Genomic DNA, 24,275 nt, shown 5'->3' with positions numbered 1-24,275 from the left:
AGATGTTCTTTGTGCAGCGCATTAAGGGCCACATTCTGACTGGTCGAACGGACCAATGGCTGAAAGGTGTAGGTCACTGGAAGATGGGGTTCCTGAACAGCTTTAGGGATCTTCAAGATTACCCTGGGTTCATGGAGCACTTCCTGGTTTGCACTGTTTATGTCCTCTGGTCTAGATCCAGATAGCTCGGGGTGAACAAGATAATATGCCCCCAAGCTGCGGTTCAATGGTTCTGGGCTCCCTCAACCATTAAGGCTGCTTGGGCACTTGTGCTGATGAGGAGACAGATAGAGGGTATGGCAACCTTCTCACTCAGTCTTGGTTTAATGCTGCAGATATCAGGAAGGGCACCTGGCAGTGATTGTAACGGACTGCTATGAATTTCACCCAAGCACACTTGACACTTGTTGCATACCCCAGGCACTTAATTGTGCAAGCAACTCAAACACATCAATATATACTTTAACATAATTGTTGGCGTACAGTCTAATGGCATTGCCTACTTTGGGGGGGATGGGACTTTATGGTGACCACATGCTCTCAGGAGATAAAAATGGTCTCCTGGAGCAGAACTTTAAAGGGCTTAGATGTGCAATACCACTAACTGAACATGGGGTGGGATGATAAGAACAGCAAGGGTGAATGTGTGGGAGGCAGGTAGAATGGTGGATTTTGTTAATGGTTAGGTTTTCTCATGTTTATGTGAGATCCAACAAGGTGCTTTAAAAACATTTGCCCCCATGCCCTTTGAGTGAAATTAATTATGTTTAGACTTAACGGTTATCCCTCTCTGGAGGATGATGAAGGGAGACTGCAAGACCAAACACTACAGTGGGTTGTGAGGGCCAGTCTGGGCTTCATATTTTTGTTGTGCCCACCTTCTCTCCACAGGGAAATACGGCAGTATAGGTTGCATATGACAGAACAGCATTTATGACTTGGTGGAATGCAATCCGGTGGCTACAAGTTACACCATTTATTTATATTTTCACAATATGAACTCAAATTGGGGGGTTTCCATTAAGCTGTTAAATCCTACAAAGAACACTGTCCGATCATTCTCCATTACTCATAGAGTGAAGACTACCAGCACCCTGTCTGCTAGCTGAGGTCTGGAGATTCAAAAGTGAGGCACTAACTGATCTAGCATTCCTAAAACCAGTCCTTTCTTAAAGCAAAGTACATTCAGTTAGGAGTGCCTTACACTGAAGAAGGTTTTTTTAGGGACTGAGAGAAACTGGGTTGCTGGTTGACTGGGGTGTGAGCCCTGGCCAAGCAACAACCACAATCCCTTGCAGGGTGAACCACAAAAAGCCACTAATTTAACCTGTGCTTAACCCTGGGTAGCTTGGCACAAAAAGCAGTCAGGCTAAACTTAGAGGCAATGTGTTAAATATTTATGCAGTACACAAACAGCAACACAACACAATAAAAATCCCAAGACAATTAAGAAAAAGGGAACATTTCAATAAATTATTTTTACACCAAAACCACGAAAAATCCAATTAGTAGAACCAGAGTTCTGAATTTATAATGTTTAAGGTTCAAAACAGGTAGTCCTCAGTTTTGGATATTGATCACCTGGGCACCTTTAGCACCACAACCAAGGGTTGAGGAATGCATGGAGACCTCTTGGGGGTTCAAGACTCACTCAGGCTGGGTCCAGGTGCAGGTTTAAGATGATGGGAGACTGTTATGTCCTTGCGACTCAGAACAGGAGACCATCTAAAATAGCCAATGGAGTCCTGGGTGCAGTTGGTGATGCAGGGCTGGCCTCTGAAAGTACCAAGGAGGCCCCGGGCAGCAAAGCAGTCCTTCCAGGTACAGCAGCGGTCTGGCAGAGTGCACAGCAGGTCACAGCAGCAGGCAGTCCTCCGAGATTCCTTCTGCAAGTCCAATAGTGAACTGAGGGGAGGTCTGACAGCCCTCTTTTTTTAATACCTTAGTGCCCTGCTCCTAGAAGTGGGCTAAGTTTCCACAAAGGTTCTCTGAAGTCCCAGGAATTTCCTGCCTCCCCTGCCCTCGCTCCTAGCTGGCTGCAGTGACAATACAGGGTTGTTAAGCCTATTGTGTGGTTGCAGAGCCCAGCCTATTCTGTTGCAAGTGGGTCTGTGCTTAGCTCTGTCCCCTCATCAAGTCAGTTAAAGGCTCATTCAGGCTCTGCTAATCCCCCTATTGTGCGACTGTCTGGGGTGAATTCACAAAGTCCCAACTGTCAGTTACACCCAGTCATGTGATCTAAGCCAGGTTACAGACGCAGAGGGCTAGGGGCAGGAAAATGCCAACTTTTGGAAAGTGGCATTTTCAAACTTGCAATGATAAATCCAATTTTACCAATAAACAGGCTACAAGTTCATAGATATCAACCATATCTACCACTTCTGGTTTGGGAATTACAACTTATTACTTTTAATAAGGAATCCCCAATGTTACCCTACGGGAGGGACAGGCCCCTCAGTCAGTAGTGAGAAAACAAATTTGGGATTTTTTCACAACTAGGACATGTAGAATTAAAAAGTACATGTCCTACCTCTTAATTACACAGCGCCCTGCCCTATGGGTAAGCCACCAAGGGCCTACCTTAGGGGTGACATATGTATTAAAAGGGGAGTTCAAGACTTGGCAAGGGGCTTCAAATGCCAAGTCAACGTGCCTTCAAGCTGCAATGCCAGGCCTTGGACAAGTTTTAAGGTGCTACTCAAGTGAGTAACACAATAGGTGCTGCAGGCCCACTGATAGAATTTACAGGCCTTGGCTATATGGTATACCACTCTACAAGAGCCTTACACGTAAATTAAATTGGCCAATCAAGTAAATGCCAATGAAACCATGTTTAGGGGAATGAGCACATGCACTTTAGCACTAGTTAGCGTGGCAAAGTGCACACAGACCCAAGGCCAACAGAACAAAAATTAGAACAAGATGGAGGCAAGCAGGCAAGAGGAAGACCACTCTAAGGCTGACCGGTCCAACAGGGATGATTGTATCCATGGGTAGTGTAGGGTTCACAAATCAATCTGAGGTCAGTTAAGTAAACTGGAGGACAACCTTGGGGGGAGGAGCTAAGCAGATAGCTGTGACAAGTCAATAGTGAAACAAAGTAGGGCCAGACTAGTGGAGTTTAATGAGGCAGGTGATTCTGAGACTGTCAGAATGGTGTGGCGAGGCATTATGGCGAGGGAGAATGTTGTGGACGCTTTTTAGATGGGCATTCAGAGGGAAAGGAAACAGACCAAGATGTTGTAAATAGATATAGAAGCTTATGTTTGTAGAGCTCCTAGTCTAATTGCAAAGGTATTGGGGTGAAAATATTGGCTACTTCAACCGTCTAAATCCTCCCAGACTACAGCAGAGCTTAAAATTTATTTGGACCAGGTAAATCAACGATGGACATTGGAACCTTTATGTGCACCCATGCCGGCAGAGGAATGTAAGTAGGCTAGTTCAGATTGTTCTGGTGAAAAGGCTCTGGCTCGGATTGTATTAGTGCTAAGCTTTGTAAGGAGTATGTTGATTTGATTGTGCCACATCTTCTTTCAATGTAGGAGTCGTCTTTGCAAAGAAGTCATAGCAAGGTTCCATCAGAGAAGCAATTACTACACTGCTGTTGAGACCTGGTAAATCACCAGTGGAATGCCGCTCATGCAGGCCACTTTCATTGATCAATGCTAATAATAAAATACTGGTGAAGCTATTAGCTGGACTTCTTTACCCTCATCAGGTTCCTATAGATTTCTCCGAGGCAACTGTTCATCATTATTCATAATGTAGACCAGAACTTCCTAAGGAGGTGGCAACTCTAGACACAGACAAGGCCTTTGATTTAGACAAGTGGCCTTACCTGTTTGAGGTGCTGTGCAGTATTGAAGTTGGAAGTTACCTTCCCTTATAGTCAGTCTACTATACGTCTCCACACCAGCTACACTACAAGTCAATACAGTACTCTTGATTGTCATCTTCCAAGTAGGAGAATATGGCAGGAATGCATGTTGTCACCTTTACCTTTTGGCTTGGCAATGTAACCACTGACCTCTTATATCCAGTACATGCATGCTAATAAAGACATCAAGTCCTTTGCATATAAGAACATTACTGTTTTATCTGCTGATTATATTCTTCTTTACAATAAACACAACCAGATCAATCTAGCTCATCAAACGTCTGACATCACTTCCTTTGGTGTCTATTTTGGGTTACATATTAATTGGTCGACGTCGGGGCTCACAACTCCTTTTCCTGCTTCTCAACGGGTGGTGGATGGGTCGCCATTTCAGTGGTCTCCCTCCACCAGGATATATTTGGCCATAAGGACTGTAGGTGACACACTATATGGCAGCTCCAAGTGAGCTGGAACCAAAACGTTGTGATTAAATTTGACCGCTAATTCTCCTATTAGGTGGCATCTATAGCATCAAGATGTTTCGAGCTGCTTAAACTGCTACACAGTTTTCATAAGATTCCGATCATTGTCCCTAAGCAGTTCTTTAGAGGCCTATAAAGATATGGGAGGGGTGCTACCTAAGAATTAGATACAAGTGCATGCTTGCACCCTAAGAGGCCGAGGGTTGGATTCCCTGACTGGTTGGAAAATGAATGGATAATAACTTACTGCACAGGCTCAATTTGCAAACTACAGGGAGTGCAGAATTATTAGGCAAGTTGTATTTTTGAGGATTAATTTTATTATTGAACAACAACCATGTTCTCAATGAACCCAAAAAACTCATTAATATCAAAGCTGAATATTTTTGGAAGTAGTTTTTAGTTTGTTTTTAGTTTTAGCTATGTTAGGGGGATATCTGTGTGTGCAGGTGACTATTACTGTGCATAATTATTAGGCAACTTAACAAAAAAACAAATATATACCCATTTCAATTATTTATTATCACCAGTGAAACCAATATAACATCTCAACATTCACAAATATACATGTCTGACATTCAAAAACAAAACAAAAACAAATCAGTGACCAATATAGCCACCTTTCTTTGCAAGGACACTCAAAAGCCTGCCATCCATGGATTCTGTCAGTGTTTTGATCTGTTCACCATCAACATTGCGTGCAGCAGCAACCACAGCCTCCCAGACACTGTTCAGAGAGGTGTACTGTTTTCCCTCCTTGTAAATCTCACATTTGATGATGGACCACAGGTTCTCAATGGGGTTCAGATCAGGTGAACAAGGAGGCCATGTCATTAGATTTCCTTCTTTTATACCCTTTCTTGCCAGCCACGCTGTGGAGTACTTGGACGCGTGTGATGGAGCATTGTCCTGCATGAAAATCATGTTTTTCTTGAAGGATGCAGACTTCTTCCTGTACCACTGCTTGAAGAAGGTGTCTACCAGGAACTGGCAGTAGGACTGGGAGTTGAGCTTGACTCTATCCTCAACCCGAAAAGGCCCCACAAGCTCATCTTTGATGATACCAGCCCAAACCAGTACTCCACCTCCACCTTGCTGGCGTCTGAGTCGGACTGGAGCTCTCTGCCCTTTACCAATCCAGCCACGGGCCCATCCATCTGGCCCATCAAGACTCACTCTCATTTCATCAGTCCATAAAACCTTAGAAAATCAGTCTTGAGATATTTCTTGGCCCAGTCTTGACGTTTCAGCTTGTGTGTCTTGTTCAGTGGTGGTCGTCTTTCAGCCTTTCTTACCTTGGCCATGTCTCTGAGTATTGCACACCTTGTGCTTTTGGGCACTCCAGTGATGTTGCAGCTCTGAAATATGGCCAAACTGGTGGCAAGTGGCATCGTGGCAGCTGCACGCTTGACTTTTCTCAGTTCATGGGCAGTTATTTTGCGCCTTGGTTTTTCCACACGCTTCTTGCGACCCTGTTGACTATTTTGAATGAAACGCTTGATTGTTCGATGATCACGCTTCAGAAGCTTTGCAATTTTAAGAGTGCTGCATCCCTCTGCAAGATATCTCACTATTTTTGACTTTTCTGAGCCTGTCAAGTCCTTCTTTTGACCCATTTTGCCAAAGGAAAGGAAGTTGCCTAATAATTATGCACACCTGATATAGGGTGGTGATGTCATTAGACCACACCCCTTCTCATTACAGAGATGCACATCACCTAATATGCTTAATTGGTAGTAGGCTTTCGAGCCTATACAGCTTGGAGTAAGACAACATGCATAAAGAGGATGATGTGGTCAAAATACTCATTTGCCTAATAATTCTGCACTCCCTGTACTGGAGTCACTAAGGTACAGACCTTCTGCATGTTAGCACTGACGATGTTATCTCAAGTACTCTACCATCAAATACTCTCTAGAGCAGCACCTAACAGTTCCCACACAATGAGATGCAATAGACTATGCTGGGATATCCCCCTGTTCTTTCCTCTTTTTCCACTCTCAAAAATTCAAGATCTTGCTGTGACTTTTGGCAGCGAGTCCATAAGACAGCTTGAGGCACTAGGTGTTGAAAATATTAGTGATCAATAAAACAATGGCAAATTCTTGATATTGGGCCACTTAGGGTGAAGAGAACAATGTAATCACTAACTGGGCTTCATTAAGCTCGCCTGTAAAGGAGAAATTTCATACCTTTCCTACGCTGGATAGTTTTGGTATTCCCAACGGTTGTCCTAGCTGCAGGAAGAATGGGGAAGATTTCTGCACTTAGTGTGGCTGTGTCCTCTGGAGCAATATAAAAATAGTTTGTCCAAGATGTTTAATGAGCTTCTACCAATAACACCTGGAATGTGGCTTCAGGGATTGTTTGCAATACAGCTTTCCATCACAATACTAATGTTATGCTATGTTAAGGACATTGTCAGGTTTCACTTTTATAACAGAACATGCATGGACTACCATTTTCAACGTTATTTTTTTCTATTTATCATATATATATATATATATATATATATATATATATATATATATATATATATATATATATATATAAAAATGACATGGGTGATTGATTTTAACTGTTCAGATACACACTGAAACGTATATAAAAAAATCTTGCTTCCAAAAGACTTGTTTTTGGTTCTAAATTGCTTTTTATATGAGAAGAGAAAGCCCACTATTCACAAGAATGTTATGTTTTAAGAGCAAGCCCTATGCCACGGGCCTTCCAGGCAGAGGGTCAACCACCACCAACCCTAAAGTCTTTCCCCTTCCCTGGGAAGGTCAATCACAGACCACAAGAGTGTCGGGGATCCAAGGCAAGCAATTCCTCCAAGCGTGACGAGGCAAGCAGCCTGTCCCACCCTCTAGGGGCCACACATCCTGCAACTGTACAACTTCTCAAGGTCTTTCTCCTCGTCTGGGAGGGTAGGTCAGGGATAGAATGCCCACTGTTCAATTTGCAAACCCCTGGGGGTAAAAAACACTAGACACCAGGATATAGAATAGTGAGTGAGCTGACCTTTCCTGACAACAGCCTCACTCCACTCAGCTTCTCTGACAGTCTTTCTACTTCACTCAGGATTCAGACTGGTGTACTGCCAGCATGTTTTGCTGCTTTTATGCGTCCAAGAAAGGGACCAAAATTGTAACTCCTTGGATGCAGAGACAAACAAAAGAATAATCTTAGAAATCGGCTGACTCTCCCTTTTCCAACTTTGCCTTTTCTGAAAGAATTCCTGATCAGTGACAATATGTGTGTAATGACACTTGGTAATGGTATTTGTACTGCTGTACTGTGTGCCTGACAAAAGGTCATTAGTATTGACTGATTGCTTGCATGAGGCAAGCTGAAGGGAAACTCCTAGTATGAGTTCGTAGTGCGGTTTGAAGAGCTGGGTCTTTTTATACTTTCAGAACTGGAGGTGGTAGGAGCTGTTTTGAGGCAGCTAGCAGTGCTGTTCTTGATTGTGGATATGTAAAGTGTATGCATGTAAATGGTATTTGATTAGTAGAAACAGAGCCAAATGGCAGTGCAGCTCTGTAGTGTGTTAATGCAAAGATGCACTCAAGTAATTGGAAAGAAAGCTGAGCTCTGAGAGGAAAAAAAAGAACGGTTGCTGCATTGTTTTCTTCTGTCTTTACAAGAGAAAAGTATTTTGCTCTTTTTTTCTGAACTGGAACAAGGTCTAAAAAGATACATCTATGTTGTTTCAGAGTCTGAGGTTTTTCTTCTTTTTTGAACTTGGTTGCCAGTCTGACAGTATTCTGGCTAAGGGTTTGCCAAGAGGAACTAGGGATAATGGCCTTATCAGCCAGATATGAAGGGGTGCGGGTGGTGAAAGCTTTGTATATGATACAGAAGGTATGGAAGATGGAGATCAAGCCACATGTCAGTGATGTGCCTATATTTCTTTTGGCCCCTAATGATGCATGATACGGAGTGTCCTTAAGAGAAGGTCACATGCAGTCTGATGCAAGAGTATCAGGGCTTGTTCAGTAGGTCTGAAATGGCTTCAAGGAGGAACAATTTACTTTCCTTTGCAGAGCAAAGCAGGCAGTCTTTGTTTTCTTGTCAGAGTATTCCTCAAGGCTAAGGTTGGTGTCCATGGTGAAGCCAGGTGACTTGGCTCCTGATTGAGCATGGGAATTAATTATTCTTGTGAATGAAGAATGGCTGTTTTCTATCCTTTTCCTTCTTGCATTTCTTCAACTATAATATGTCATCTTTATTTCACAGACATGAATAAGGTGATGCCATTGCTAGTGACCTTTTCCGTGATACAACTTGTCTTGAAGAAGATTGTGGCTTGAAGGGGAAACCATTGAACAATTCTTTTCAGGGGTGTCAAAAGTATATTTGGGAAGGTAACTGAGGAGAGCTTTATCTTAATCCAGAAGAACAAATGACTTAAACTTGCACTGTTTTTGGGCAGCTTGGGTTTCACTTTTTTTGATAGAGGGAGATGATATCCAACTGACATTGCTTTCTGGGCGGTGGTTTCTTAAAAATCCATCTGCAGGTCGAATCCAAGCAGTTTTATAGTTTTTTGGGGGGATGGTCACTGTTGGAATCTGCCTCATAAAGAAATGGAACGGCAATTGGAGGATGCTATGATGAAGTAGGGCCCTTTGTCTGGTAATGCTTCCACTTAAGATACCTCAGGTACATAGGAGGATGACTATTTGTGGCTTGTCATACTGTTGAATTCCCCAACAGGAATGTTTCCCACTGGAACCAAAGACCTATGGGTAGTTCTACCCCCACTGCACAGGGCCTAATCTGCCCACTCCAGACTCTTTCTCACACACACAGTCCAAATAGTGTTTCCTTGTGTATGAGAGGAATATCAGGGTGTTAACTGCCAATCCCACAAATGGAGAATAAACAAGCTTGGCAGCAGATGTCTGCTGCCTGTGCTTTAGGATAACAGCATCTGAGGTATTGAGACTGACGAAAAGGAACCTTTGGACGGAGCGTACTGGGGGAAAATGTGTTGATGGGGCGTATTTATTACTTTACCAATCTGTCCTCAATTGAAAGCAAAGCTAACACCATGCAAAGGAGTTAGGGACACTATTCACACTCAAAGTAAAAAATTGTGGCATCCAAAGGAGTACTGATTACAGGAGAGGCACCGTTGGAAAAGTGGTCTCCAATCACCAATAATGCTCCCCTCTCAGTAGGTTTTCTGCTCAGCAGGACCATCAGTTCAGAGGAGGAATCTTTTTGAGAGTGTCACCAATGACCTCTTAAAAACAATATTGTTCAGGGATTGACGTTCTGCTGTAGTCCGAGAGGATTCTTTTTGGGAGGGCAGGGTTGCTAAGGGGTACTGATATGGGATGTTGTCCTATTTTGCCACCTTACAAGGATTATTTGTTATCAAGGGAAGAAATAGATAAAGACTAATGAGCCAGGAATCCTGGCACAAGGCATGCCTTTTTCAAGTCTCTATTCACAATCTGCATTTCAGCTTCCCTGGATGAACAGATGGGAGGGGTTACTGCTCTCCAGCTCTGAACTGCTTCCTCCGAAGAGCTGTAATAACACCAAAATAACTATTGTTTTTAGACACAAAAACATAACAAGCACTGGCAATGTCAATAGTGCTCACCTATGCAAGACCTATTGGGTTTGACAATATGTTTTAGCCTTGTTGTACACCAGCATGGCTAACAATTAGTGGCATAGAGGAGAGCGGTGTAGATTGCAATGGTGTAGAGTGGCATATAGTGGCCAAGAGTGGAGTAGAGATTTGTGGAGTAGATTTTTGTGGAGTGTCCTGGAGTAAAGTGTTGTGGAGTAAAGTGTTGTGGAGTAGAGTGTCATGGAGTAGAGTGTCATGGAGTAGAGTGTCATGGAGTAGAGTGTCATGGAGTAGAGTGGCATGGAGTAGAGTGGCATGGAGTAGAGTGTCATGGAGTAGAGTGTCATGGAGTAGAGTGGCATGGAGTAGAGTGGCATGGAGTAGAGTGGCATGGAGTAGAGTGGCATGGAGTGAAACAAAGTGACCTAAAGTGTACTGACATAGGTGAGTAGAGTGGAGTAAAGTAGAGTCTCAGAGTTGAGGGGAGTATTGTGAAGGGGCTTAGAGCTGATGGGAGTGGAGTAAAGTGTTGTAGAGTGAGTGGTGTAAAGTGAAGTGCCGTGGAGCAGAGTGGCACAGAGTGGAGTAAAGTGGCATGGAGTGTCACAGAGTACAGTGCCACAGAATAGTGGCCTGGAGTAGCACTGAGAAGTGGCCTACTAGTAAATGGCATAGAGTGTCACAGAGTGCAGTAGAGTGTGGTTGAGTGGAGTAGAGTGTCAAAGAGTGTCAGAGACTGGAGTGGCTTAGAGTGGAATAGAGTGCTGTAAAGTGGAGTGGTGTAAAGTAGAGGGGTGTAGTGTGGAGTATGAATGATGTGATAGCGCACTACCTTTACAGATAATTGATTTTCACTTGAAATTAATATTAGATTTGCACATACGTTTTTACTGATTCAAATATACAGAACAAAAACGATAATGGGTGTCAATGGCATTCCCTAGGGTACTGATTTGTTTTAATTGTATTAACATGTTTGTCACCACACTTCAAAATTACAAACAAATGTGCTTCATTTGTGCTTTTGTAATTTTGATATATTTTGAAATATTTGTGCAGTTTATTCAGTTATTAAATTTTGTTGTGTGCCAGAAAACACTTTTATTTCCCAGTACCTAACAAGATTGTCACATAAATCCACTAACTTTTAAGTTGGAGAAAGAAAAGTAGACACCAAACTCTCTCGAAGACAGAGCTTGACAGATGACTTCTGTCTTTGAATGCACAGAAAATGTGACAAGATAAGAACAAAATATAAACACCTGTTTACAGAAAGGAGCACTCTTGAAGAACACAAAGAGCAATGGTGAACAAGATTTGCTCTATAGAAGCAGCAAAGACATGCTGGACAGTCTAAAACAATTAAAGCTGGCAAATACAAAGCCAAAATATGTGAGTTACAAACCGCAAAGCCACCGGTAAGCATTGGGCGTAAACAGTCCCAGGGAAGCTCTTACAATGCCCACAAGGTGACTTTTCACAACAAAACAGCTGCGCTGTCTGGCAGGCTTCAACCTAAAAATAGATTGGGAAACTAGGGATCAAGGAGCCATCTCTCTCTTTGGCCTCTATGCACCATCTATGTTACATTTCTTCTTATGTGGGAGCAAATCAGAGGTGTTAACCCGTACTCGAAATGACTCCTTGATAGCAGAAATATTTGTCACATACACAAACAAAGTGGAATATGAAGCTAGGCATCATGGCACAAAGTGTTGCTTTCGTTGGCCTCTATCCACAGTATGACTTTCCTCTCCCCTACTGGAACAAATCAGGGGAGTCTGCACCAGAAATGTTCTTCCCTCCAGGCCAAAACCACTATAGTGATAAGCTAAAGTGATTTTACAAAGTGATCGTTTTCGCCCTGTTCCTATTCTGCACAAAGCTCCCATACACTGTTTTTGCCAGAGAAAATAAAAAGGCAAGATGGTGGGACTTGCCATGCCATAAATTCTGGTAGTGTCTGACATACAAATGTGAAGTAGTTGCTTTTCTTTTTCAAGCCATTTCACATCTGCATGACATTCTGGTTAGCAAAAAGGGGAGGGTGGGGGTTTCCACGCAAGCCACACCTCCCTGGATTTCTCTGAGCCTATGGAACTGAAACATGTATGTCTAGTAAGGCGTCCCTGGATGCCAGTCAACATTAGCCCCACATACTGTTGTCATCACCCAAAAAAACTGTTACACATTTTCCTCAGGATAAAGGAGGCATTTGGGAACATAATGCGGTGAGACTTTTGCTTTTAGCATCAAATTCCAGTGTGAACCCTAACAATGTGAGAACATTGTGTTTTTTGTTTTTATTTTATTTTTCATTCCTTGTGTGACGTTTGCCAAGTACTCTGGGTGACAACAGGTGGTTTAAGCCATATGAGCTACACCTCCCTATTTGTCCTGGTTCTTTAGCTTTCAAATATCTGTTGGGGTAGTATGGTTCTCTAGGTGTCTGCCAGTACTGAAACCAAATAATACAGCCATACCTCCTTGGAAATACTTTATGATTTTTGCTTCTCTGTATGTCACGCGGCATGGGTGTGGTTTTGGCAGGTTCCGGTACTGTACAATGTACCCATCAACTTGCGTGGGTTACTGTTTTCACCGACAGATGTGTGGTAATGCATGATGGTAGGACAATTGCTATTTCATTTTTGCAAAATGTACAACTTTCTATCGTAAGTGAATATCCACAGAAAATTATTTTGTAAAAATCACTCGTAATCTAATAGCATTATGAGTTGCCAATTTCTGTTTTGTTTGGAAATCATTAACCAATCGAAACCAATGACCACTAGCAGAGTTAAAATTTTGTCTAGTTTTCAGAAATATATAGTTTTGTAGATGCGTACTGTCCCCACAAAATATACGCATGTAAAAACTACACACATTTTAAATTCTGACCATTCTTTACACAAGTGCAAAAAACTTAGGGGGACATTACAACCCTGGCGGACAATGTTAAAGCGGCGGTAAGACCGCCAACAGGCCGGCGGTAAAAAAATGGGAATTATGACCGTGGCGGAAACCGCCAACAAAGACAGCCACTTTAACACTCCGACTGCCACGGCGGTACAGACAAACAGCTTGGCGGTCACCGCCAACAGACAGGCAGGCAGGCAGGAGACAATGTACCGCCCACAGTATCACAACCTACCAATCCGCCACCTTTGCCGGCGGGTTCACCGCGGATAAAAATACGGCGGAAACAGCCATTTCAAAGGGAAAACGCTCACCTCTACACACTCCACGAGGAAGGAGGACACCATGGAGCCGCAACTACATATTCTTCCTGCACTAGTCTTCCTGCTCCTATACGACGATCATCAACGCCAGCGGCGAAGACAACGTTGAGTACTGCACCTACGACATAGGGGGGGGGGAGGCAAAAGACAGGGACACACACACGCAACACCTCCACCCCGACCCTCACCCACTACAACACACACACCAATTCATATCCAAACATTACAGTAACAACCCCCAACCACCCCGGAAGAATGCAAAGACAAAAGGAAATGAGTGGAACCATTGTAATATATAAAAATACAGTAACCAAATATATACAGAGATATATATATACACATTCAACAAAATATACATCATGATTAGTAGTGCAGGTAATGCATCATTCATTGTCCGTGGAGCACTGGTCCCAAAATGCATGGGCGAGGCCCACACCAGATACCTGATCAAAACGGAGAGAACACTGCCGGGGCATCAGATAGAAATACAACAGGCACCTCAGGGGGAAGGGAAGGGGGGGCACCTCAGCCAGATGAGTGCACCACGCCAGATCCACGAGGGGGCTCCATGCCCATTGATGTATCCTGGGGAGTGCAAAGCCACAGTCTCTCAAGTCTCTACAGTGGGTGGGTTGCCCACTGTACCATCCTGGGGAGTGCAAAGCCACAGTCTCTCAAGTGGATAACAGTCTCACAGGTTCTGGAGGGGGACTGGTACTCAGAGTGCTTCATCCTGTGAAGGACAGATAGAGTGGATGCATGTCTCCTCTGGTTCTGGAGGGGGACTGGTGCCCAGAGTACATCACTCACCCCGTGACGGTCCCAGTTGCGTTATTGCCCCTGGCGCCCATGGGCTAGCGGTGCTTGCGTTGGCGGTCTTTGCCCTGTTCAGCGGTGCTTGCCCTGTTCAGCAGTGCTTGCCATGGCGGTCTTTGCCCTGTTCAGCGGTGCTTGAGTTTGCAGTTTGACATGTTCAGCGGTGCTTGCCCTGTTCAGCGGAGCTTGCCATGGCGGTCCTTCATTGCCCAGCTGGGCTGGCGGTCCTTCATTGGGCAGCTGGGCTGTGGCTGCCGGGGCCCTCCTGGGCAGCTGGGCTGTGGCTGCCGGTGGCCTCCTGGGCACTGACTCTGGTGGTGGCCTCCAGGCCAGTGACGATCGGGCTGCCCTCCTGGGCACAGACTCTGGCAGTGGCCTCCTGGCCAGTAACGATCGGGCTGGCGGTGGCCTCCTGGGCAGCAGGGATGATGGCGGTCTTCTCCGCCGTGCTGTTCCTCCCAGACTTTGGAGATTTCTTCTGCCCCTTCCCCACCTTGGGAGGAGTCACAGCTGAGTCGACACTCCCCCCGGGACCCTTGTGAGCGGCTTTGCTGGCTGGAGTCCCGCCGGGCACTGTCCAACTTCTGGTGCTTCACAGGGGGGGGGGGGGGGACTGGCTGTGCTGTGGCTCCGTGTCACACTGGCTGTACTGGTGGCCGCTGCACTCCACATACCTGTAACAATAGGAACCACTGGTCCCAGAGATGTTTTGGCTGAGGTGCGAGTACGGGTCCTATGATTCGGAGGGGGCAGGGGGGTGGGAAAGAGGTCAAGCTTGGTCAGGAAAAGTTTCTTAGGAACACTGGGACGGATAGCTGGAGGGGGTTAGGGAGTGGAGGAAGAGGTAGTGGTTGTAGGAGGTGTACGTTTGGTGACTTTGGATGAAGGTGCGTGCGCTGGAGGCTGTCGTGAGGTGGATGGCTGTTGGGTGGGTGTGTGCCTGCGTTTGTGTATCTTGGGAGGGGGCGTCAGAGACACACTGGGAGAGGACACAGGGCACGTGTAAATGGTAGTGGGGGTGGTGAGTGCACGTGAGCGTGGTGTGGTGGTGGGTGTGCTGGTGCGGGACGTAGTGGCTGTAGTGGTAGTGCATGCAGGTGAGAGTGTAGACGACACTGGGAGGGAGGAGGGAGACGACGACGAGGGGGACACAGTGGAGGCAGTGGATGTTACTGTGTCTGTATGTGTGTGATGCTTGCGTGAGTGCCTGTGGGATCTGTGGTGCTTATGTTTGCCTGAGCTTCCCTTGTGTGTTGACGTGTGTGCATGCTGCTCTGATGGTGTGCTTGGGATAGGCTGGGGTACAGGGGATTGGTCTGGGTGGAGGAAGTTGGAGGGGGGAGGCTAGAGACAGGGACAATGGCTGCCATCAGTGCTGAGGCCAGAGTTTGCAGGGTTCGATGAAGGGCAGCCTGACTAGAATGAATGCCCTCCAGGAATGCATTTGTGTGTTGCAATTCCCTTTCTACACCCTGGATGGCATTCAAAATGGTAGACTGCCCAACAGTGAGGGACCTAAGGAGGTCAATGGCCTCCTCACTGAGGGCAGCAGAGATGGCAGGGGCTGAGGTGCCTGGGGCGAAGGTGATGCCCACCCTCCTGGGTGAGCGGGCACGGGCGAAGGCTGAGGGGCTGCTGGGAGGGCGGTGCTGGTAGGGGTGGTGGCGGCTGTACTTGTAGAAGTGGGGGGCACAGATTTTGCCACCACCACAAGGGAGCTCCCATTGGAGGACGAGTCCGTGTCGCTGGTTGCTGATCCTGTGACAGCCGTGAAGCTCCCCTCGCTGTTGTCCTTCCTAGGCACCGTCCGCTGGGACATGTGAGGAGATGGCGGAATCCTCTGGTGTACTGACCGCTGGTGGACCTGTTGACAATGGAGGAGCGACATTTGATCATCACCTACAGGTTTGACCGTGCCACAATCCAGGAACTGTGTACCCAGTTGGAGCCAGACCTGATGTCAGCAATCCGCCATCCCACAGGGATCCCCCCTCAAGTGCAGGTGCTATCAGTGTTCCATTTCCTAGCAAGTGGGTCATTTCAAACAACAGTGGCCATGGCATCAGGGATGTCCTAGCCTATGTTTTCCAACGTGTTGTCCAGAGTGTTGTCTGCCCTTCTGAAACACATGGGGAGCTACATCGTTTTCCCTCAGGTGGAGGATTTGGCTACAGTTAAAAGGTGACTTCTATGCCCTTGGACATATCCCCAACATCATAGGTGCCATTGATGGGACCCATGTAGCTCTAGTCCCCCCCCACAGGAGTGAACAAATGTAGAGGAACCGGAAGAGTTATAATTCCATGAATGTACAGATGGTATGTTTGGCAGATCAGTACATCTCCCAGGTAAATGCTATGTTCCCTGGCTCTGTGCATGACGCCTACATCCTGCGGAATAGCAGCATCCCTTATGTGATGGATCAACTCCAGAGGCACTGTGTGTGGCTATTAGGTGACTCTGGTTACCCCAACCTGTCATGGCTACTGACCCCAGTGAGGAATCCCAGGACCAGGGCAGAGGAACGCTACAATGAGGCCCATGGGCGGACTAGGAGGATGATCGTACGCACCTTCAGCTGAAGGCCAGGTTCAGGTGCCTCCATATGACAGGTGGTTCCCTATTCTACTCACCAAGGAAGGTGTGCCAGATCATCGTGGCCTGCTGTATGCTTCACAATCTGGCTTTGCGACGACAGGTGCCTTTTCTGCAGGAGGATGGTCCAGATGACGGTGTTGTGGCAGCTGTGGAGCCTGTGGACAGTGATGAGGAGGAAGCAGAGGAAGAAGACATTGACAACAGGGACTCAGCTATCCAGCAATATTTCCAGTGACACACAGGTGAGAACACATTCCTGCCTACTACAAGTACTTTCACACTTCTACCTCTATCCTGTCTGTCAATTTCAATTAGTATATGGTAACTGAGTTGTACATTTCCATTACGGTTTCACAGGTGTGGTTACCAACGTGTGTCATCTGCTTACATTCCTCATGGAATTGAGATGTGTGACATAAGTATGTTGACATTACATTTGAGAATGGATTTTGTCACGGTCCTTGCTAATGCACATTTTCAAAATCACAGACTAACTCCAGATTGTTTTGTGCTTCAAGGGTGTTTATTGAATTGCAAAATATTGGAGGGGGGTGGTAAAATTGTGAGGGGTGATGGCGGAGGAATGTCCATGGCAGAGTCCAGTCTATTAGTCTCACAGGTGCGCTGCCCATATGGGCATAGGAAGTGGAGCTGGGGCAGTTCCAATATGGACAGGGTTACAAAGTGGGACAGTGGGATGACAATCAGGGTGGTCTCATTTTTTTGGCGGGGGTCTTGGCATCGTGCTCTGTCCTGTTCCTGGATCTCAGGGACCGCTTGCGGGGTGGTTCTCCATCTGCAGGGGGAGCGGGGGTGCTGGTGTGGTGGTCCTGTGGCGGTGTCGCCTGTCCACTAGCGCCGGCGGAGGTGGTGGGCAGTTCATCGTCCATGCTAGTGTCAGGGGCCCCTTGTAGTGCCACAGTGTCCCTCCTGGTGTTAAGTATCTCCTTCAGCACCCCTACGATGGTGCCCAGGGCGGTGCTGATGGTTCTGAGTTCCTCCCTGAACCCCAAATATTGTTCCTCCTGCAGCCGCTGGGTCTCCTGAAACTTGGCAAGGACCGTTGCCATCGTCTCCTGAGAGTGGTGGTATGCTCCCATGATGGAGGAGAGGGCCTTGTGAGAGTGGGTTCCCTAGGCCTGTCAGCCCCCTCTCACACAGCAGCCCTCCCAGTTCCCCTGTGTTCCTGGGCCTCCGTCCCCTGGACCGTGTGCCCACTGCCCCCAGGTCCCTGTTGTTGTTAGGGTGGTGGGTTATCCTGGGTTCCCTGTAGTGGTGAACACACAGCTGATTGACGTGTCCTGGGTACGGAGGTTTGGGCCCGCTGGGTGGGTGCTGTGCTGGTGTTACCAGAGGGTGGAAGGTCTGTGGTGGCCTGTGACTGGGTGTGGGAAACCGACTGTCCCGAGGCCCACGATGGTCCGGGCTGGTCATCTGGATCCAGTTGGACAGAGCTGCTGTCATCACTGTGGGCCTCTTCTGTGGGTGGGGTAGAGATGTCTGGACCCTCCTGTCTGCTGACGTTGGGTAGTGGTCCTGCAGGGGTGGAAAAGCATGATTATTGTATCTGTGTGTGTCATGGTGTGCAATGGGTGGGTGACCGTGTACCCCAGTGCTAGCATTCCTGTGTGGGGGCTTGTGTGATGATGGTTGAGGGGGATGTTATGGGTATGTGCAGTGGGCATGCTTTAGTGATGGGTGTCCATGCTTTGCTGTGTCATGCAGGGCTTGGTGTTGGGATGGGTGGTTTGTGTTAGTAGTACATATGTGAGGAGTTGGAGTGATAGGGGTGGGGGGGTCTGTGATAGCATGCAGGTAGGGTAGGGGATATGATGGTTAAGATTTGACTTACCAGCGTCCATTCCTCCACCGACTTCTGCGAGGCCCTCAGGATGCATAATAGTCAAGACCTGCTCCTCCCATGTTGTTAGTTGTGGGGGAGGAGGTGGGGGTCCGCCGCCAGTCCGCTGTACTGCGATGTTGTGTCTGGAGACCACGGAATGCACCTTCCGCCGTAGGTCGTTCCACCTCTTCCTGATGTCATCCCGATTTCTTGGGTGCTGTCCCACTGCGTTGACCCTGTCGACTATTCTTCGCCATAGCTCCATCTTCCTAGCTATGAAGGTGTGCTGCTCCTGTGATCCAAATAGCTGTGGCTCTACCCGTACGATTTCCTCTACCATGACCCTGAGCTCCTCCTCCGAGAACCTGGGGTGTCTTTGCCGTGCCATGGGGTGGTGTAGGTGATGTGTGGGGTGGTGTATGTGGTGATAAGTGTGGTGATATGTAGTGGTGTGTGGTGTTTTGTGCGTGGAAGTAGTGTGGGTGATCGTGTTGTGTGCCTGTGGACGCTGTTGGTCTTGCTGGTGCTGTCTCTCTCTGGCCTTCTTTCAGAATTTTTGGTCGTAGGGGTTTGTGGGTGATGTGGGTGTGTGTTTTATATAGTATTGATTGTGTGGGAGTGGTGTGTGTATGTGTATCAGGTGTGTTTATTTCGAATTGTCCAATGTGGCGGTGTTTTGGAGATGTGTGTGTATTCTGAGCGCGGCGGTGTCTACCACCAATGGAATACAGTGGTTGAAAGACCGCCGCGTGGATTCATGGGTCGTGATAGCATGGGCGTATTTCTGTTGGCGTGAAGGTGGAGGTTTTGTTTTTGACAGTTTATCACTGACCTTTGGTGTGGCGGACTTGTGTGGGTGTCTGAATTTTGGCGGATTTCGGGATGTGTGTCATAATATCTGTGGTAGATTTCCGCAGCCACGGCGGTGTGTTGGCGGTCTTCTGCACGTCGGTAAGCGGCTTTTACCGCCAATGTTGTAATGACCCCCATAAGGTTTAAAAAATATCCTCCAATGTGTTTCATAAATCTGGAAAGAGTTCATTTTTTGCACATTAACCTTTTCCTTAAGCCAATTTTTGAAAATAAATAAAATAAAACAAAACATTTGTCTTAGACAAAAAAACTACATTTAATGATATTTTTACTTTTCTCTCAGGCCCCTGAAGAGTAAATTATAAACCTGGGGTATCTCTACAATTCCCAGCATGTGTTGGGAGATAATGCAAATTTAGCCTGGATAGCATTAAGAAAAAAGAATAACACGGAGTACTAAATGTACAAGAAAACATAGTAAAGGTTAGAAGAACCCTTAGCACATAGGTGGTCACAAAATCTCAACGATGTACAGTGGCATGTTTCCCCTCCCACATGCCTATGACAATAATACTCCTACCCATAAGCAAGTCTTTCTTGCTTCGTTGTATGATCGCCTTCATTTATTCAGCACTCTATTGCTTTACATCCAAATCATTACTTCCTAGATGCCACACATTTAGACATCAGGGAAAGCAAACATTTCACTTCATAAATACCACCATCATCCAGTGCCTATGTCATTACCAAATGTAATCAAACACTTAATAAAAAATAAATAAATCACAATTCAGGGAACTGACACTGGAGTGAACTTGGGTGAAATGTATTCCAATCCAATTTTAAACCAAAGCTCTTTTTAATATGAACTCTAAAGATGAACGTTGTCACGTTTTGTCAAACATGATTACAGCGTTTTTCTTGAACTTCACCATCTGCTAGACAACACACAATCAGGATTCAGAAACAACCACAGCACCGAAACAGCACTCATCGGAGCCACCAATGACATTCAAATCATCCTGGACCAAGGAGAAACAGCGGCCATCATCCTGCTTGACCTCTCTACGGCCTTCCACACCGTCTCCCTAAACACCCTCATCAGAACACTCCACAAGATTCACATACAAGGATCCACTATCAAATTGATCTGTTCTTTCCTCACAAGAAGAGCCCAAAGGGTCAGGCTGCCACTCTTTATAACAGAAAACCAATAAATCGATATGCAGACTCCCACAGTGACTGCCCCTCAGCCCCACCCTTTTCAACATGTACATGACATCACTCGCCAACATCACCCAAACACATGACATCACTGTCATCTCCTATGCCGATGACACCCACTCATCCTCTCCCTGATGAACAAAACAACCACCACCAGAATCAACTTCACCAACAGCATAACCATGGTCGCTGACTAGATGTGAATCAACTGCCTGCAGCTCAGCTCTAACAAGATGGAAGTACAGGTCTTCGGCAACAAGATCTCCCCATGGGACCCCACCTGGTGGCCTTGGGAGCTAGGACCAACACCCACAGACCACACAAGAAATCTTGGGCTCATCCTGGATGACAAGATCAACATGACAGCTCAAATCAATGCAGTGTGCAACGCCTTCTCCAACATCCTATGTATGCTGCAAAAAATCTTCAAATGATTGCCTCAGAACGCCAGACGGACCATCACCCAAGCACTCATCACCAGCAGACTAGACTATGGCAACACTTTCTACGCCAGAATCTCCAAACAACTCCTACGCAGACTCCAGACCACTTAAAATGTTGCTGCAAGGCTCATAATCTACCTCCACACCGCACCCACATCACACAGCACTGCAGGAAGCTACACTGGCTCCCCATCCACAAGTGCAGCCAATTCAGACTTCTCTTGCATAAATACAAAGCCCTACACAACATATTATCACAATAACTGAGCAGCAGCACATAATTTTAACCCACCAGACACCTACACCTTGCCTCACTTTAACACATTCCCCCACATCTCCAAAATCAAAACTGGAGGTCACTGTGAGAAAGTAGCCTCTTTCTAGCATGGTTACTCCCATTTTTTGCATGTTTGAGAGTGTCTGTCAGTGTGTTTTTACTGTCTCACTGGGATCCTGCTAGCCAGGACCCCAGTGCTCATAGCTTGTGGCTTAGGTGTGTTGTCAGTATGCTTAACTGTGTCACTGAAGTTCTGCTAACCAGAACTCCACTGCTTATGCTCTCTCTACTTACCAAATTTGTCACTGTAGTTTAGTGACTCCATATTCCAATTCTGGTTGGCACACTGGGCCCCCCTTTTAGGTCCCTGGTATATGGCACCTAGGTACCCAGGGCATTGGGGTTCCAGGAGATGCTTATGGGCTGCGGCATTTCTTTTGCCACCCATTAGGCGCTTATACAAACCTAGTGCACACACTATTTCACAGCCATTTTTACTGCACTAAGGTCACCTATATGTCTAACCTTCATTTACTGAAGGCTGGGTGCAAAATTACTAAGTGTGAGGGCATCTTTGTACTAGCAAAGATGTCACCACATTGTCCAGGGTCAATTACCCAGACTTTGTGAGTGCGGGGACACCTTTATAAGCGTGCACTACACATATGTCAATACATATATATAGCTTCACAATGGTAACTCTGAATATGGCCACGTGAGACGTCTAAGATCATGGAATTGTCCCCCCAACCCAAATCTGGTATTGGGTGCAGAGGGGCAATCCCATGCACCCTGCGGGAACCCCAGTACTGCCAAACCAGCTCTCTGAGGTTTCCACTGCAGCCTCAGCTGCTACCACCTCACAGACAGGTTTCTTCCCTCCTGGGGACGGAGCAGCTCAATCCCAGGAAGGCAGAACAATGCATTTCCTTTGGGAGGAGGGTGTTACACCCTCTCCCTTTGGACATAGGTGTTACAGGCATGGGAGGGGTAGCCTCCCAGAGCCTCTGGAAATACTTTCAAGGGCACAAACAGTGCCTTCCTTTCATAATCTAGTCTACACTGATTCAGGGCCCCCACCCCGTCCCTGCTCTGGCGCGAAACTGGATAAAGGGAAGGGGAGTGACCACTCCCCTGTCCATCACCACCCCAGGGGTGGTGCCTAGAGCTCCTCCAGAGTGGCCCTGGCATAAGCCATCTTGGATTCCAAGGTGTGGGGACCCTCTGGAGACCTCCGAGTGGCCAGTGCCAGCAGGTGATGTCGGAGACCCCTCCTGATAGGTGCATACCTGGGTAGGTAGCCATTCCCCTGTCAGGGCTATTTAGGGTCTCTCCTCTGGGTGTTTCCTCAGATTTGGTTTGCAAGATTCCTCCAGGACTCCTCTGCTTCAGCTTCTGACCGCAGACTGCTCCAGGAACCGCTGTAACTGCAACAAAGTATCCAGGACCACTCCTGTGACCTGCAACTTCAGCTACAGCCAACTTTTGCAACAGTTTCCAAGGTGTGCACGCTCTGAGGACTGCCTGTCTTCTCCCTGCACCAGGAGAACCGAAGGAATCTCCTGTGGAGTGATGGTCACTTCCCTGCTTCTGCAGGCACCCTTCTGTGACGACGGCCGGTACTCTGGGACTCCTCTCATGATGAGCGTGCTCCCTGGAACACAGGTGGTGGACCGAAGTGACACAGACTGTCCAAAGGTTCAGCTGTCCAAGTTTGGTGGAGGTAAGAGCTTGCCTCCCTGTGCTACGACAATACCCCTGTGCACCGCGTCTTCTGCAGCTCCTTGGGCTTCTGTACACTTCTTCCAAGAATCCTTCATGCGCAGCGTAGCCCAGGTCCCCAGCACTCCATTCTGCGACTCACATCTCCCGGAGTTGTTCTCCGGCAGCATGGGACCTTCCAGTGTAGTGCTGCAACAACCGCACTTTGCATCTTCTTTGTCCCTGTGTTCTGGGACTCCCGTGGGTGCTGCCTGGTCTTCTGAGGGCTCTCTGAAGTGCTGAGAGACCCCTCTGTCTCCTCAGTCTGAGTTAAGACCCCCAGGTAGCTCCTATTTGACTCGAACCGCATACTTGCTTGAACCAAGGCTTGTTGGCACAATCCAGCGATACAAACAGCCTGCATCCAGCAACTCGACGTGGGACATCACCTGCACCAAGCAGGAACCCACTGCCATCTTCTTTGGTGCTCTCCTGTACTTTTCTTCTGACCGGAGAATCCCATTTTGCACCTTCTTCTAGTTGTCAGGGTCTCCTGTTCTTCCTGGACTCTTCTACTACTTCTGGACTTGGTCTCTTCTCTCCACAGATCTTCAGGTCCAGGAATCCATTGTTTGTTGCTTGCAGTCTTGCTTGGTTCTTGCAAAATCTATTATCACGACTTGTAGTGTGTCTTGAGGAAACTTGCTGTACTTTACTCCTGCTTTCCTGGGCTCTGGGGTGGGGTACTTTACTTTCCTTTAGTGTTTTCTTACACTCCCACCGCCCCTCTACACAATACACTTGCCTAGGGTAGGAATTTGACATTCGCATTCCACTACTTAATATATGGTTTGTGTTGCCCTTAGGCCCATTGCAATCTATTGTATATTTTACTGTTTGCACTATTCTATGACTGTTTACTTACCTGATTTTGGTTACTAGTGTATATATTGTGTATAATACTCTCTCAATGGATTACATAACATAACATATAATATATAACAAGTAACACAACATATACCACAACATAACATAAACATAACTTAAATGTACATCTGAACAAATCAAAAATGAATCCAAAGCGTAAACATCAATATCAGTACTAGGCAGCATGATTAAAATCCTTGCACTACCTACCTTTTTGTCATTGGAGAAAACATACAGTGCCAATGGCTTTTCACGTTCATTAATGAAGTTAATCGCTTCTTCTACACTTTTAACTGTTAGGATTGGAAGGATTGGGCCAAAGATCTCATCTTGCATAATTTTTGATTCTGGAGCCACATCAGTAAGAATGGTTGGAGCTGAAAGACAGAGAAGCATAAATCTTTAAATGGCAGATCTATTTCCTGTGCACATTTATAGG

General features: G+C 46.6%; 1 protein-coding gene across 8 annotated transcripts in view; it reads right to left on the bottom strand.

Moving 5' to 3' along the window:
- ALDH3A2 (aldehyde dehydrogenase 3 family member A2) overlaps nt 1–24,275 on the bottom strand; it is a 325,020-nt gene that overhangs the window by 110,727 nt on the left and 190,018 nt on the right. For all 8 annotated transcript variants that reach the window (XM_069226358.1, XM_069226364.1, XM_069226365.1 and 5 more), the window contains one exon: nt 24,047–24,213. In XM_069226358.1, the coding sequence (XP_069082459.1) occupies nt 24,047–24,213 (167 nt within the window). The remainder of the gene's footprint in view (nt 1–24,046; nt 24,214–24,275) is intronic.

The sequence above is a fragment of the Pleurodeles waltl genome, chromosome 3_1, assembly GCF_031143425.1.
Source record: "Pleurodeles waltl isolate 20211129_DDA chromosome 3_1, aPleWal1.hap1.20221129, whole genome shotgun sequence".
NCBI lineage: Eukaryota > Metazoa > Chordata > Amphibia > Caudata > Salamandridae > Pleurodeles > Pleurodeles waltl.
This window is presented reverse-complemented; position numbering and strand designations above follow the sequence as displayed.